Source organism: Furipterus horrens, unplaced genomic scaffold (genome assembly GCF_987537825.1).
Source record: "Furipterus horrens unplaced genomic scaffold, mFurHor1.1.pri manual_scaffold_17, whole genome shotgun sequence".
Classification (NCBI taxonomy): domain Eukaryota; kingdom Metazoa; phylum Chordata; class Mammalia; order Chiroptera; family Furipteridae; genus Furipterus; species Furipterus horrens.
Window position 1 is genome coordinate 75,211,018 of NW_028327187.1, and position 16,502 is coordinate 75,227,519.

Below are 16,502 nucleotides of genomic sequence, written 5' to 3' on the forward strand. Positions count from 1 at the left end.
GGGAATCCCCAGAGCTCCTGCACAGAATCCCCACCCCTTCTCAGTTCGGTAGGGCGGGAGATTGCCTCCCACCCAGCCAGCCCTGCCACAGCCTGGAGACACCTCGTTGGCTTCCCGGTTTAACAGCATTCCCCCATGAAACTCCGCTCCTTAGAGCGACCTGTGACCCCAGTGCCCGTGTGCAAACCCGTCCCTCTTTCCCCCACCTCGTGTGAGGCTATCTGACAGGTGGGCTAGTTTCCCTCCCTGTCCCTTCCCTGGGTCCAATGTCCCCAAGAAATGCGGTTCAATGTCCTTGCAGTGATTTGTGGAGGGAGGTTGGGTCAGATAGTCCACAAGCGTTACTACTCTGCACTCTTTTCCCATCGCTGATGTAGATGGAAAAACCAAAGGGGGTTTTAAAAGGGGCGACGAGCCAATCATATTTGCCTTTTAGAAAAACCACTGAGTGGGCAGTGTGAAGGTCAAGCCTGCCAGCAGGGACTGCCCCCAACCCCCTGCACAGAAGCAAAGAAGGAAATGATAGAGACCTGAGATAAAATAGTGGCAGTGGGAACAGAGCTAATGCCACATGTGAAAAATCAAAATGTAAAACTAAAATCACTAAAATCCCAACTTAGTAAATTACTGTATACATGCATTGAAATCCTAGAACAATACACCAAAAAGTAAATCCTTGTTATCTCTGTGTGATGGCACTGTGGGTGATAACTTCCTTTTTGTGTTTTCCTGAACATTTTTGACAGTGACTTTACATGACATTTTTTTACTCAAAAATAAGTTTTTTTCTTTTATTGATTCTAGAGAGAGTGGAAAGGAGAGAGAAAGAGAGGGAGAGAAACACCAACTAGCAAGCACTCCAACAGGGCACTGAACCCACAACCCAGGCATGTGCCCTGACCAGGAATAGAACCCAAGGCCTTTCGGTTTGTGGGATGACACTCCAACCAACTGAGCCACACTGGCCAGGACTCGAAAATAAATTTTTATTTTTTAAAAGATTGTATTGATTTTTAGAGAGAGGGGAAGGGAAAGAGAAAGAGAAGGAGAGAAGCATTAATGTATGGTTGCTTCTTCACACCCCTAGCTGGGGACCTGGCCTGCAACCCAGGCATGTGCCCTGACTGGGAATCGAAATGGCAACCCTTTGGCTAGTAGGCAGGCACTCAGTCCATTGAGCCACACCAGCCAGGGTTGCACTTGTTGACTTTTTAAAAATAAATGTTAATTTTAAAAAAATTATCAGACCCATTGTACATGTCCATCATCAGGGAATTGGTGAACTAATTTATGGTACATTTATACAATAGTCCTAAGTAGCAGTAAAAAAGAATGAAAATATCCAATAAAAAATGAAATTATTTTCAGGATATATTGTTATGTGAAAAAAAGTAGAGTGCAAAGGACACACACTCACACACATACTTATTGGAAAAAAAAAACACAGGAAGGAGAAATTCAAAACCAATGAACATGGTCACCTGTAGGACATTGACATGGGTATGGGGTTTCTTGGAATAAACTGTGTAGTTTTGACCTTGAACCATTGTAAATATTTTAAATGTACAAAAATACATTTGAAAGAGTGAAAAATCAAATGCTAAAATTGAATAAAAACAAAAACAAATGAGCCTAACTGCATATCCAATTTATAACAAAACCACGCAGAGAAAATAATTCAGATGCCTTTAAAACTCAGCTGTCTGACTGTACCCTCTTCATGAGTTATATTCTTAGGACAAACAGCACTGGCTTTACTCTTAGAATATATGTTGTCGGCAATGATAGTGATGAGGTGACTGTGAAGCTATTTTGGGTGTACTTTAAGACAGACTTTATCGATGCTGCCAGGAATGAGAATTCTCACCGTGGAATAAGGGAAAGTAACACAAAGAGCTGTGATGCTGGATTAAAATTGAGGATTGTAGTATAAACTCTGTTGTTGTTGTTTTTCTGTCAACCTTATTTCCATTCTGTTAACAGTTTGTGGAACAAAAGCTTAAGGCCACTCAGTCGTTCCTACCCATTCAGTGGCCTGAGCAGTGGGGGCTGCAGATCAGTCTTCAGTGGCAGGCCGAGTGCTCCAGGCTTTAATAGGAAACTGCTGAATAGGCACGGAGGGCACCTGTGCCTTCAGACAAGTCAGTTACCTCAGACTGAGCAGCAGTGAACTCGGGAGCCAGAGCAGTCCATTCACCCTAAATTTCCTCCTTAGTCACAGCCTTTTCAGCAGTGGCCTGCTCTTCCTTTTCAATCCCTTCAGGATCTCTGCAGAAGTAGAGATCAGGCATGACCTTCCATGGGTGTTCCTGGGAAATGGTGCCACGCATGCGCAGAACTTCCTGGACTAGCATCCACCACATCAGACCCACAGAGTGAGCCCCCTTGTTGTTGCAAGGGGTGGCAATGTCCATATAGTACACAGGAGAGTCCATGTTACACAGAGCAGTGGTAGACAGGTTAACATAAGATGCCTCGGTGAAAGGCTGGTGGTCAGCCCTGGGATCAGTTTCCACCAAGAGTCTCGGTTCCTGGAAGGCTATCTGGATCTGGTTAGTGAAGGTTTCAGGAGTGAAGCAGCCCGCACTAGGGGTGGCTCCAGGGGCAGCAGCAAACATCAGCACAGCTCGCTGGCCAGTGTTCCTGGATAATATGAAATTGACATCAGCAGGGTTACTTTTTTCTTTGTTTTAAAAGATCTTATTTATTTAATTTTTAGAGAGAGGGGAAGAGAGGGAGAGAAACATTGATATGTAGAGATACATCGATTGATTGCCTCTTGCACACCCCCAACTCAGGCATGTGCCCTGACTGGGAATCCAACTGGTGACCTTTCGGTTTGCAGGCCTGCGCTCAACCCACTGAACCACACCAGCCAGGGTTCAGCAGGCTTTTCAATTGCAACAATGGCATAAGCGGCCAGCAGAAGCTTCTTCCAGGTTCTCTTCAGATTTATGATGTAGATGCTGTCACTTTTCCTTTTGTAGGTGTGCTGTTCCATTTGGAAGTCGAGGTTGGTGCCATGTACATGGGTTCTTACTGCAAGGAATTTGAGGACATCCTTCTCCTTCATTTGTAGGACTTCAAGGCCTCCGGACATTGTGAAATGTTCCTTTTAAGTTATGTGGTAACCGAAAACAATGCCATATGGGCCCCTCTCTGTGTAGCGTGTTAAGGCTGACCTCTCAAAAAGTATCTTTCAAAGTTTTGTCCAGTGAAAGAGTCTAGAAGCAATGAGACCCTGTAGCAATGAACAAATCCTGCACCTAGACCTTGGTTTCTCAACACCATTCTCCACTAAAAAGAACCAGAGCTTTTTGGAGAAATGGCTGATTCTAGGGGTGGGGCAGAAAAACAAACAAACAAACAAACAAAAAACAAGATGAGCCTGTGGAACCTTGTAGTGACAGGAAGGAAGTGCTTGAAAAACAAAAGGACTAGGCATGTCAAAGGGACACAGGAGTCAACAGGAAAGAACCAAAGCTAGAACAATTTGAGCATCTAAAAGGATGTTAATCCTTTTGGAGAGTGATATGACTGAAAGGGGACACTGGGGAAGGTGCTGGAATGCTGACAATATTCTCTATTTTGATCTGGAGGGGACAGCTACATGGGTGTATTAATTTTTAAAATCCATCAAACTGTATAGTGATGATTTATGCACATTATTGTATGTATGCTATAGTCCAATAAAAATGACCCCCCTAAATGACACTCTTGGACTCTAAATTGTCAAGTAAGTAATTTGATGGTTGAGAAAAGAGAGCAATGAAAAAGAATAAATGCTAACTAATAATTGTAGAAAGAAAGAAAGCAGCAAAAAACCCATCAATTTGCAGCCACCAATGCAATTCATTCAGGAGAGAAAGCTGGGATGAGCCACAGATTGGAAGTGAAGGTGGACAAGCTCCCCTGGGAAGTGATAAAGAGAGAGAAAGAAGAGAAGGGCACTGGGGACAGAGCTGGAGACCCCCAACACTAAAAGTTGGGGTATGTGCGTGAAGGGGAAAAACCAGCAAAGGAGCAAGAGAAGAAGTGAGCAATGAAGTGGAAGAAAAAGGAGGAAAGTGATGGCAGAAGAAGGCAGGAAATGAGGAATGCCAGAATCATTTAGTCACCTCAAGAGGTGTATGTGCATAGGGTGGGGAGGGGTTCAAGTCACCAGGAGCCCAGGGAGGCCACTCCAGCTGGGCTCTGTAGGTGGACAGGGTGGTTGTTTCTTGTGTGGGCTTTCCAGGGCCTGGAGGTCTGAAGCCAGCTACAGCTGTCACATCTGCTTTGGGAGTGCCTGGCCTGGCTAAGTAGTACCCCCGTTGGACCTATTGGAGGTGGCAAGGCCTGGTTTTGGCGAGGCCTGCATGGGAGGCCTGCAAGCTACCAGCAAATTGTGGGCACACTTAATCTGCCACTTGGGCACCTTTAACTCAACAAGCCCACCATAAAGCAAATGCTGCTCTCCTCTGAGTCCGACCTTCCTTCCTGGGCCCTTGGGAAATGGTGTCACAAGCATCTCAGTCCAGGTGCCAGACCATTTCTGAGAGGCCTTCACTTATTCTGCCTTCTCCTAGTGTCACTGAGATCACAACAGGGCCTTCATGCTGCACTACGTCCCTAGGGGGAAGGGAGGGTCAAGGACTGCCTGAGGGCACTCCTCAAGGTGCAGGTGATGGGTCTCAGGGTCCCACAGTGGGCAGGGAACAGGTAGCAGCAGGTGGGGTGGCACCCATCACCTGTGTGGACACTTGACTAGGAGGGGTGCAGTACCTGTAGTAAACATTCTGACACCTATTGAAGGATCCTAGCATTTGAGGCCTGCAGGTGTCCACAGAGCCATTCCCAGACTCTAGGGACAAAGGCAGAGTGCAGCCTGTGCCTGCTCTACTTTCACTGGGAGTCCCTGCTCTCCTCTCACGATGGCACAGGGCCTGGACTGGAATCTCCTGGCCCCTTCCCACCTGGGCCTCCCATTACTCATCCCTGCAGCATTTCCTCCCTTTTCTCCCTTCCCTGCCCCGACCTGACCATCCCTGCCCTACCACACACAATCCTCTAAAATGAGGTGTCCCGTCACTGTCATCACCTCCTCCTCTCCTCATACTGCAGTTTCTTTTTGCCCCCCTCGCCCCCTGTCACCAACGACCTTGTTACTAATGCAGAAGAGGCTCGGTCCTGCCCTCACTTCGCCTTTTAGCAGCACTGGACAACTTCCCCTTTCTGGTGCGGGGTGGGGGGTGGGGGGTGCGGGGTGGGGGGGGTGGGGCGGGCATTCTTGGCTTCTGACACAGCTCTCCCTGTGGCCTTGTATCTGGGGATGATCCTGGCCTCTACCACATCTCCAGCTGGTGGTTTCTCAAGGTCCAGTCTTTTCCCCTTTTCACGCCACTCTCTGGGAAGCAACCTCATTCATCTTCACAGCTTTTAGGATATCCTGCCCATAGGTAACTGCCGACCATCAGCTGCAGAGGGTCCTGGAATCAGACTGGGCCTGGTTCCGTCAGCTCTTTCTTCAGCAGGGCTCCCATCACACACCCTGAAGGCTCCACTTCTATCTCCATGTTCAGCCCAATCTCTCTGCTGAGTTCCTGACGCCCATGTCCAACTGCTCAGGAGATATCTCTTAACTACCAGAGAGCTGACACCCCCAAGCTGGGAGGCACTGTCCCAAGGAAATGTGACCAACTCTAGGGTCTGTATGAAACCTCCATTTGCATGTCACTCCCCTGCAGTGGATAGTTGATATTTGGGGGCACCACTTGCCCTCCCTGAGGACTGGGCTTTTGAGAATCTCCCTCTCCCTCCCACAGCCCATCAGTTTCCAGGGGACTGGCTTCCCACTACCCACCCCACCCCCCCTTGGCAAAATGATTGGAGGCATGACCCAGTTCTGACCAATAAAAGGACAGCATTTATTTGCTGGGGGCATCTGAGGAAGAAGCTACACTACAGGGCAAGAAGGTGCTCCTTGCTGACTATGAACGAGGGACTCAGTGGAAGCTGCAGGCAGTCATCTGTTGATCCTGAGGTGGCAGCCTGGGATGAAGCAGACACTGCAGAATGCAGAGGGGAGGTAGGACAAAATTGGGTATTTGGTGCAGTTGTTCAACTGCTGCCAATACCCCTGAACTTCTCAGTTTTGTAAACCAGCATGTTTCCTTTACTGTTTAAACCAATTACTGGAAACCAAAAGCAGTCAAACTAATATAAGTTCTGTTTGGATCAAAGTCAAAGTCTCACATTCACCTTGAGTGCTATTTAAATTTCATCAACTTTCTGACTCGAAATAAAAGAGAGCATTGGCAAGTATCATATGAGCTCCCAGGTCACACAGGCTCCTAAGCGGGCTCTGCTCTTTGATATTCACAGCTCTCGGGTGGGGCCAGGGACCCTCTGTCTGCTCTTCAAATCCTTTGCCCATCAGGCCTGTCTTCCCAGCCCAGGGACCCAGCAGGGGGGCCTCAGGCAGCGAGGGTGGTGGGGCTGGAGCATCCATCCTCCTGTGCACAGAGCTTCCTTCCAGCCTCAATTACCCTGGATGCCCTACTCCAAGGGGCAGGTGCCTAGATGACCTCTAGTGCCCACATACCAGGCAGGGTGAAAGGAACACTGCCACCAGGCCATGCTTCTGCCCCGTCCCTGGCACCCCAAGGCTTCCTATTAGGCAGTGAGGGGCATGCAAAGTGAAAGCCCTTGTGCACACATGGTGGGGGAAGGGCCCATTTCCATTCTGTGGATGAGCACATGGTGCAGGGGCCTGGCTAAGGCTTGGCTCTGGCTGAGTAACCTCAAGCCCGTCACCTGTGGTTCCTAAGAAGCAGGAACTATCCATGTCCAGTGAGAGATAAGCAAAGGGGGTGCCCAGGGAAGAGCTGGGACAGGAAGAGCCAGGAACACTCCATCTCTGGGCCACGCTTGGCCATCACTTAGCTCCTGGCCTCAGTTTGTTTATGGAACACAGAGGGGAGGACTGTTGCAGACACCCTCCCCCCCAGGTATGGGGTAAGGATGAAGGAAATTGAGTGAGGTTTAAGGAGTGGCCTTCATAGGGCAGAGTCAGTGGCTGGGGAACAACATGGCACAGGGACTTGCCTAAAGTCACACCATAGAGCTGGGCGATATTCACCCCTGACTCCCCAACCTGCTTTTCCTTCGTCAAGTGTACATTGGCTGCAGCAGCTGAGGGGGCCCCGGGCTGGCTGTCACTTGGCCTCCCATCAGTGCCAGATATGCCAGAGGTCTGGAAAAAAGTCACTTGATGGTTTATTTTCAGTGGGCTAAACATGAAATGTCAAAGCCCACCCCTTGGAATCTTCCAAACAGCACCTTTTCTTTCTCATCCTGAGGCACTTCTAGAAGTTGGCTGGACTCAGATTCTGGTCCCCTCACTTCACTGCAAGGAGCTTCGACTACCTCACCCTTTGTCTGAGGTGCAGGAGCAAACTCAGGTCAAGTGCTTTCAGTGGTGCCTGGCACCTAGCAAGAGCGGGGTACAGATTCCTGGGTACCCACCAGTTATTATTATTATAAGCCAAATTGCAACATGAGAACACATTTAATGCTACATGCAGCTTGCGGCCTGGCTGGGCTCATCCCCACACTCCATGAATCCTATTTGGAGAACCCCTTCTCCATAGCTTCAGTGACTTCAGGGTGCAGGAAGCGGCTAGCTAAACGTTCGATGTCATCCAGAGTCAGGCGGCTCAGGGACCTCTCATAATCCTGAGGAGAGAAGGCCAGAAGGATTCAGGACGTGCCAATGGGGGTACACCAGGACAGAGGCAGGTGGGAACAGTTGGGGCAGGTGTGGACATCTCACCCTCTGTAGTTGATCCAGGACTCTGTTGGCATCTGCAGCACTGAAATGGCGTGCCAAGACTTTGGCGATCAGCTGCCAGGCAGGTCGGCATGGGGATGAGGCCTCGGCCAGTTTCCGGACGGCACTGTCTTCCAGTAACACCTTCTCCAGAGGTTTGACCACTAGGTTGAGCTTGGAATTGGGCCCAATATTGTAATCGGAGAGTCTTTTCTCATCTGCCAAAAAGAGACTGATGAAGCTGTTACCCACAGCGATGGGGGTGACCTCAGGGAGCACTATGGCATCCTGGCTGAGGGTTCAGCCACCGCTCAGTTCAGTGGCCAACGCCCCACCCATCATACTGCTGCCCTAGCTTGGCCTGGACACCCTGATCTCAACTTTGTGTAGGGTTCTCTGGGCGTCTCCTCTCCCGTAATACCTGCCAGGGCCTTGCCCTTGAACAGCAGCCGCTGCTGACGCACGGGGACGTTCAGCTTTTCGGAAACCAGATGTTTCAACGTGGACACCAGCTCATCCTCCGACACCTGGCCAGGCCGAGGATGGGAGAAGGGGTTGAGCCTGTGGACCCTGCTGAGAGTAGCTCTCCCGGCGTCCCCCGTAGCAGCTGGCCCGCCCGCCCTGTACCCACCCTCATCCCAGCCCCGCGCCCCTCAGGGTTAAGAGGACGTGCGCAAGCCGATTTGCAGCAGGGGCCTGATGACGCTACCTGCAGGCTGCACTCACGGCCCTGGAGCGCCTTCACCATCAGCTGCATGGCGGCCTCCACGGCATCCACTCAGGCCGACGCGCACCCTAATAGCCGCACGCCGGCGTGCCACCGCCCCGGGCGCGCCGGAACCGCCCCACGCTGCCGGAAGCAGGGAGAGGGGCGCGGCCTTCCCCTTGTCCCCGCCTTCGGCCTGCCCTGCCCTTAGCGTCCCTGGAGGAGGAGTTTCTTGGTATCCCGCTTTGTAGCTTTGTATCCGCACGGGACCGCACAGGGTGACAAGTCCACCACCGCAACGGTGCAGGGGGCCCCGCCAGGATAGGGAGGAAGACTGAGCTGGACCAGGTGGGCTTCATTTGAGAGCTAGGGGTAGGGAAGAGGGAGGGCTGGGAATCTGCTCGCCCCGCCCTACGTTCCCAGTCGCTGGATGAAGCAGGTCCGAGCAGTCCCCGAGATTATCTCGAGAGTCCACGAAGGGCCTTGCCCTGACAAGCTTGTCACACTGGCCACAGGCCTTCTTCCTCCTTTCTAGTCTGGCATTGGATAGCCAGTTGAACTTGGGGTCAGACAGGGTAGTCAGGCCTTTGCCCGCATCCTCCTCCAGTTCATTCTACAACAGAAGCCCATCTCTCACAGAGGAGATGCATGGGGAAGGAAGGCTGAGGGAGAAAGTCTGTGCAGAGGTCACCGTGTCACCCAAGCCAGTCCTCCATCCTGGCCCACACCTACCCAGTCAACACCCTTCCTATCCCCACCATCAGGCTCCAAAAAGCAAAGATTGGAAGAGACTCAAGTTTGCTTCTCTTTTATTGAAATATATTTTCCGGGCAGTGCCCACGTACTTAACTCAGCATGGCCTCTTTGGCACTGAAAGCTGGAGATTAAAAAACCAGTAACAAAAATAAGCCTGACTTTTTCTGAGTGCATAGTGCATGAGAACTAAAGGCCTTTGGTACACAAGAACTGTGGGGACAGTGGATATAAGCTGGGGGCTAGGAGTGGCAAAAGCTTGACCCAGAGGCTTCAGGGAACTGAGCACAGGCTGCTATAGATGAAGTGGCCAATAACCAAGGCCAACATCTCTGAGGTGCCACTCAGTGCCACAAGAAAGGGGGCTTGGGAGGCATAGTCTGCTTGAAAGCGGCGGAGGGACAGCTGCAGCATGGCCAAGGCCAGCAGGCTGTTTTGCACTCCTACCTCAATGCTGACTGTCCGCCGCTGGGCCACTGGCAGCTTCAGGCATGTGGCCAGAAAGTAGCCCACCAGGAGGCCAACCAGGGGTACAGTGAGACCCACCAGCACAATGGGCAGCCTGACACCTGCCAGGATGAAGATCCCCATGCGGTAGGCCAGGAAGAGGCCACCCAGGAGCAGCACAAAGCTGAAAGGCTTAATGACCTGCAGCAGCAGCTGAGAGAGCTTGGGGAGCTTGGACTTGATCAGCACACCTACTACGATGGGGATGGCGATAAACAGCAGGCTCCCCAGGATCTTGGAGATGGGCATGTGGAGTGTTTCATGGATGCTGAGCAGGCGGCTGTAGACAGCTGAGGACAGTGGCAGGAAACCAGTGGCAGCCACTGTGGAGATGAAAGTCATGGAGATGGCCAGGGTGACATCCCCTCCAAGGAGGAGGCTGAAGAGGTAGCTTCCCCCGCCACCAGGTGACGAGCAGGTGATGATGAGGCCCAGAGCCAGGGCCTTGGGCAGCATGAAGACCTTGGCCATTAAGAAAGCATAGAAGGGCATGACAAGAAACTGGCCCAACAGGCCCAGCAGCATGGGCTGGGGGCTCTGCAAGAACCCCTTCAGAACCTCAAGCTCCACTTTGCACCCGAATGAACACTTGTTGACAAAGATAAGAGGCAGGAGCAAGTAGAGTATTGGGTTCTCCGAGAAGTGGACGAGGTCGGTGCCAATCGTGGTGGGGGTATCTTCGGCAGGTGAGACCTTAATGCAGAAATCTCTCCGCTCCTCAATCAGCATGGGGGGGGCCTCATGGGGGTCCACAAGCTGGATGTGCAATGGGGCTAGCCCAGGCAGGCCTGAGTGAATGCTCACCACGAAGCCACCCCCACTGCCCCAGGTTATGGCACTCACATTCTTGATTGTAAGCACCTCTGTGTCCAAGGAGGTAACTCTTAGTGTGGGGCCAGGTCCTGGCCCATTGCTCTGGCCTGGGTACTGGCTTGAGATCACAATGATGCCCTCACTATCCTCTGGGAACTCAAACTCCACCACAGAGCCATCCCCAATGCTCAAGTAGCGGCCCCCTGAGAGTGGCCCAAGATGACCCAGAGCTGTGCTGAGGTTGGTACTGGCTGTTCCCTGGACACTCCATGGCAGGCTGACAAGCAGCAGGGCAGCCCTGAGCATGCCTAGGGGGCCTGTGCAACCACTGCCCCCTCCTGGTCCAGACTCTGGCTGGGGGCTGCCCCTCCTAAACACCATGGCTCCTCCCAGAGGATGGTGTGCCCAGACCCTCTGTGGCTTAGGAGAGCAGCCTTGCTGGTGCCTTTGGGCTGTCCTGAGAAGGGTCCATGGGCGAGGCCTGGCCCTGTGCTGCTTTCCTTGATGGCAGAGCTCTTTCTGAGGAGAGAAAGGACACAGAGAGATGGCAGGTGAGGGTGGGTATTGGTGAACCCAGAACATGGAGACCTGGAAGTCCACCACTGAGAGACTCAGCAGGGCCTTGAGTGCCATTCAGCTGTCCCATTCCCCAGCACAACTACCTCAAGTTTGCCATCCCTCACCCAGAGAGACCACCTACAGATGGGAGTTCCTGGTCAGCCTGTCCATACCTGCTGATTTCCTTGGGCTTACCTCCAGCACTGTGACCCTAAGGAGATGTCCTGATATCAAGGGATTTGGGAGAGCCACCCTCAATCCTGTCACCACGAACCTGATTCCCACTGGCTTCAAGACACAGCTAGAGGGTGTGCAGTAGTGCTACAACTAGGATGAGATCTCTGAAAGGTTGCCCAGGGATGACAAGGAGACAAGCCTGAGGGGATAAATGGTGCTGATGGGAAATACCGGTGCAGGCCATATCCGAGAGGCCATCAGAGAGCAGGTTAGGGTGTTTGAGTCATTTGTTAGGCAGAAAGCATTCGGCAAAGTGGTGTGGACAGCAGGTGGCTATCAAGCCAAAGGCCTCAAGGGCTGATGTCCATCACTGACATGCAGTTGTAAACAGTGTTGTTGTGGCTATCTGGCTTACCCCACCTGCTGAAAGAGGTGTGATGGGGGTTCTGGAGGAGTGCAGGTCCCCCTTCCCCAGGGAAGTTGCTGGAAGAAACAGCAGGAGGGGGTCAGACAGGGCCACATGCCTTCTGTGGGTGCTTTTCCTCCTGTTAGAGCTTCTACTCCTCTGGCAGTCCTGGAGCCACTGTGTCACATCTGAGGGGCTCTGCTTGGAGTCCATGGGCTCTTCCCCATACCCACATGCAATCTACCAGAGCCTGGAATTCCCAGTGGGACTATCAGTGTTTCTAGGTTAGGGTGGGGTGCCTCAGGGTGGAAGAAAAAGGTTTGCCTCCTTCCTTTTTCTATCTGGGTGGCCACCACCCTATTGTCACATCACCTGCTGTAACTGGGGCACCCAGGATGAGGACACAGTGGTTTTTCATCACTACTGTTGATTGCTTCATGCCCTACAGTGTTCCAGTCCTGGACGAGGCCTCTGCCTCTCTAGATCCTATCGTTCTTTGGTCCTGGTCTCCCTCATCTGAGACTGGGGAGCAGCGGAATTAGCAGGTGGAGGGCAGGTTAAGTACAAGGCTCATCCGTTGGAAAGTCTCCCCCCTAAAGTCCTGGGAAGCCATAGCTTCTGCTGGTTTGAAGTTTGGGTCACTTACCCTGGAGGTTTTGGTCCAGCCTTGCGTCCCACCGCTGAAGAGGGAGGCAGGAAAACCAGAGGGAGTATATGAGGAGCAAAGTGGAGGGGAGTCACAAGGAAAAGATGAAGGCACCCAGGACTGAAACCACCAGGGTGGATGAGAATCAGTTCAGAAGGGAGAGGAGGCTAAGAACCATTCACACGGTGGGCAGCTTTTGAGTCACTGCAAGAGGGTTCTGGCCCAGATGTACCCCAACACAGGGAAGGTAACCCCGAGCCAGCAACTTTTTCCACACTGGCCGAATGTTAGGTGTTAGGGCAGTTGGCAGTGCTGACCCGGGGCTTTTCCCTACCTGGGAGTCTAGAAGTTGTTGGCTTGGGCACAAGCAGAGCTTAAGCGCAAACCCGGGAGGGAGGGAAGAACGGAATGAGGGAGGCGCCGCTGCCCTGCAGCTGACAGGCTGGCGACCCGCCCGGACGGTACCGGGGTCTCAGCGAGGGGACCCCTCACGCTACTCCCAGGCCCCGCAGCCGCTCCAGGCCTCACGAACGCGGGAGCGGCGGTCCTTCCCCGTCAGGCCGGCCACCTGTACTGAGCGGGTGAGCGCGGAGCCGGGCCGGAGCCAGAGGTCGCCGTGCGCCCGCCCTTTCCGGCCCGAGGCTGTCACCTGCCGCCACAGCCCAAGAGCTCAGCGCGGGCTCCAGAGCCTGCCGGGCAGGTGGAGGATTGCGAGCCCGGCCCTTTGAGGAGCCAGGCCCGCCCACCAAGGCTCCTCCTCCGGCCCCCCTAAGGCCCCGCCCCACGTCCCCCGGCTCACTAGGGGCTGGGGCCTGTTCCAACCGGATGTGACGCATATGGGAGCGACGGGCCTGGCTTACTACCGGGTCGCAATTGGTTGCTGCTGGGTGGCGACTCGTGCGGCGAGCGAGCTAGCGTGAGTCATCTGTGAGCGCCGCCGGGGCGACTCTTTCCGGTTAGGGGCCGCAGTCATTCCCAAACACGCTGCTATCTGTGGGAAAGGTGGGTAGAGGACTTCGCTATTAGCGGAGCTGGAATGCCCGGGACTAGGGTTTCAGCTACGTTCCCTCTCCGGGCACCCAGCCCTGTAGTCTGAGGTCTAAGCCCGACCAACCTGGACACCGGATCCCAGACTCGACCTAGTTTCGCCTTCCTTCGTTCAGGCATGGACTGAGCATCTATTTCCACACTGGAACATAAGTGGACCTGTCCACCGTTCAACACTGTTTGGTGCCATCAGGTACGGGCCAGAGGATTCACAGAAAAGAAATGCAAATAGGTGGTGAGGGTGTAGAAGAGACTTGGAAGACAGTAAGCAAGTGGAGAGTCGAAGGTGATGTGCATGTACCCAAAGGCTTCAAGGCAATTGCATTCAATTCGCCAACAGGTCAGTGGCAACTCACTGCTTGGGAAGAACCTGTTGTCACAGTTGTGATGGAGGCCATGGTCCCTAAAGCTGCAGGTACTTGCACCATGAGGTGCACAAGACATCGTCCAGAATGTAAAAATATGTCATCTCTACTTTTAATTTTTTCGAATAATTTTAATAAAAATTAAACTTATTTACATGCATATGATATGTATGCAGATATACAAATAGTGGGGTTGCATGCTCAGGAGGGTCTGATTTATGTGGGTGATCAAAAACATTCAGAGGCCATAGCTCTAGGCTGTTCTTTAGCCCCAGAGGGCCAGTAAGGCGTAAGTCACTGGATTTAGTGTCTCAGAACGTTTGCAACTGACCCTCTCAAGTGTGGTTTAGGGGTCCTGATGGCACACGTGAGACGGCTGAGCTTGGCACCTGCTGCATTGAAGGCTGCAGTTTGCAGGTGTGGTGGGGGTGGGGCTATCTGAGGACAGGATAAAACTGGCCAGAGGGATAAGGAAAATGGGTCCGGGAAGGGAAAACCTAAAAGATGTGACCTTCTTGGAGGAAACCTGCATTTTTTTATCCAAACTGAATGGGAATTGGTGCCAGGGGTCAAGGAGAGCAAGTGAAATTAAAAGGCTGGAAATAAAAGGCTGCTCCCATTATCGTTAGTCACTTCAGCCTTCCCTGAAAAGCCAGAGTTAGGCTGCTGGTGTGTTTGACATGAGGGAGTTTGGAGGCCTCTGCAGGAAAAAGGGATGGCTAAATTAAAGGCAAGAGAATGTTCATATTTAAGGAATTGATTTATCCCAGAAGAGGAAGGACTCTACAAATCAGTCCAAGATACCTAGTTTCAAAAGTCATCTGGACTGAGAGAACAGATAGAACAAATTATAGTGACAGCCAAAACAATACAAAAACGCTTCAGACGGGAGACCTGCCACTGTATCATTAATAGGGTCACAATGGTCACTATTGTGAGAAGAGTGCCTACCTTCTGTTCTCCAGGCAGGGGCCTTCAGGGATACTATGTGATAAACAAGCATGCATGGAAGTCATAGTCTATGCAAGCACAAGGATGGGATATACTTGATATTTACAGGGAGGTGTAGTGCCTACCCAGCACCAAGTCACAGCACCTCAATTTCCTTTGGGGGAATGATCTCTTCTCTACTCCCCAGTATACAAGGTTTGCATGTGAATGACCCCAACGCTGGCCTGTGGGGTAGGCACCTGCCCAGGTATAGCCAATCAGAGCCACACATACTGATGCAAAGATAAACCCATAATCCAGTCTGAACCACTGAAAGTTAGTCCCCAGTGACAAGTACTGGAACTATTGGGAAAGTGGGAGGTCTTTTTTGGCTGGGGTTGCCTCACCCTATGTGGGGGGGGGGACAGGATGTTTGAAAAAGAATCAAATACAGAGAAGAGCAGAGCCAAGAGATGGAGAGAAAGCCCATGCCCCAATTACATTATTAGCGCTAGAATCACCCATGGGCTTTAGGGTCCGTTACAGGAACAGTAAGTCTCCCTCCTGTCATTACTTATTTTTGCTTATGCCAGTTTGAGTTGGGATGCCGGCACTTGTAACCAAGAAAGTTGTAACTCCTAAAGGGTAGGGCTGGGGGATGGCGGGTGACACCCTGGTGGAGGAATACTGCTGGATAAAGCTTGACCTCTGCTTTGGAAAGTCAGGCAGGCTTGCCACACACCACCATCAGCTTCTAGCCTATGAGAGGCCAAGTGGGGGATAAATCTTGCCTGCTTTTTCCATCTGTGACTCTGGTGACCCCCAGCGAGGGCACAGCCCCCTGAGGAGTTAAGAGCTGTCACTGGGGTGCAAGTTCACATTCACAGCATGTAATAGTGCCTGGTCCAGGGTAGGGATTTGGTGAATGTTTGGGGAAGGTTAGGCAGTCACAGCAGTTGTTTGAGAGGCACAGAGGGGTCTACACACCTTCCAGCCTTGCAGTACGGAACTTCAATGAGGTTCCATTTCAGTTGATCACTGTGGTAGCCCCAATGGGACACCGGGGTTCTTTTATACTATTCTCACTACTTTGGGGGACCTTTGGAAATTCCCATAATAAAAGGTTAAAAAATGAATATATGTATGGTAGTATAATGGTAGATACACATCATTATATATGTTTGTCAAACCCACAGACTACCACACAAGAAGGAACCCTAATGTCACCTTTGGGCCTTAAGGGATGATGATGTGTCAGTGGAGGTTGGGTATGTATGTGAGAAAGAACTCTGTACTTTCTGCTCAACTTTGCTGTGAATCTAAAACTCTAAAAAGAAAATCTACTAAAAAATGAATACATGTAAAGTGCTTGGCACAGGGTCAGGCTGGGTGTCAGCTTCCATGATCACCGTTTCCTGGGCAAGCAATCTGGGCTTTCCTCAAGTCTCCACTTCCCTAACCCTTCCCAGTCCTAGCATCACAACCAAAGCCTCTCCTTCCTGTGCTGTCCTCTGGCCTCTCCCTTCTCCCTCCTTCTCTGCCTGCACCTTGCATATTTCATTTCTTGACACTTTGCTTGCACTTTGGCAGCACTGAAGTCCTAGAAGGCAGACGCTCAGGAAGCCCACCTCCAGAATAATCCATCATCTCTGCCATGGCCCCCTCGAAGCTGACTGGCTGGTGCCCCAACTCCTCCCACCTAGGAAGTCCAAAATGCCTTCTCTTCTTTTTCTGACCCGAGACCACTTCCATGGCCCCCAGGTGTGGTATTCCAGCAAAACTGA

General features: G+C 51.8%; 2 protein-coding genes and 1 pseudogene across 3 annotated transcripts; all 3 read right to left on the minus strand.

Moving 5' to 3' along the window:
• Window positions 1-1,999: 1,999 nt before the first annotated feature.
• On the minus strand, window positions 2,000-3,100 carry LOC149991270 (small ribosomal subunit protein uS2 pseudogene; annotated as a pseudogene).
• Window positions 3,101-7,240: 4,140 nt separating this feature from the next.
• On the minus strand, window positions 7,241-8,660 carry UBL4A (ubiquitin like 4A). The gene is made up of 4 exons (XM_090264281.1): window positions 8,520-8,660; window positions 8,232-8,337; window positions 7,814-8,028; window positions 7,241-7,716 (listed from the first exon to the last, which is right to left on the minus strand). The coding sequence occupies exons 1-4, from the start codon at window positions 8,565-8,567 to the stop codon at window positions 7,606-7,608; spliced, it is 480 nt and encodes a 159-aa protein (XP_090120407.1). The 5' UTR covers window positions 8,568-8,660; the 3' UTR covers window positions 7,241-7,605.
• Window positions 8,661-9,308: 648 nt separating this feature from the next.
• Window positions 9,309-12,833, minus strand: SLC10A3 (solute carrier family 10 member 3). Of its 2 annotated transcripts, none has more exons than XM_090265264.1 (2): window positions 12,711-12,833; window positions 9,309-11,108 (listed from the first exon to the last, which is right to left on the minus strand). In XM_090265264.1, the coding sequence occupies exon 2, from the start codon at window positions 10,968-10,970 to the stop codon at window positions 9,543-9,545; it is 1,428 nt and encodes a 475-aa protein (XP_090121390.1). In that variant the 5' UTR covers window positions 10,971-11,108; window positions 12,711-12,833; the 3' UTR covers window positions 9,309-9,542. The 2 variants fall into 2 exon arrangements, with proteins under 2 accessions (XP_090121390.1, XP_090121388.1); XM_090265262.1 differs by lacking the exon at window positions 12,711-12,833 and adding an exon at window positions 12,377-12,509.
• Between the last annotated feature and the right edge of the window lie 3,669 nt (window positions 12,834-16,502).

Coding starts and splice junctions, on each gene's coding strand:
- UBL4A (XM_090264281.1), bottom strand. CDS start 8,567: ATGCAGCTGATGGTGAAGGCGCTCCAGGGCCGTGAGTGCAGCCTGCAG. Junction 8,338..8,519: donor GCCGTGAGTGCAGCCTGCAG/GTAGCGTCATCA, acceptor CGGCCTGGCCAG/GTGTCGGAGGATGAGCTGGT. Junction 7,717..7,813: donor TCCTGGATCAACTACAGAGG/GTGAGATGTCCA, acceptor TTCTCTCCTCAG/GATTATGAGAGGTCCCTGAG.
- SLC10A3 (XM_090265264.1), bottom strand. CDS start 10,970: ATGGTGTTTAGGAGGGGCAGCCCCCAGCCAGAGTCTGGACCAGGAGGG.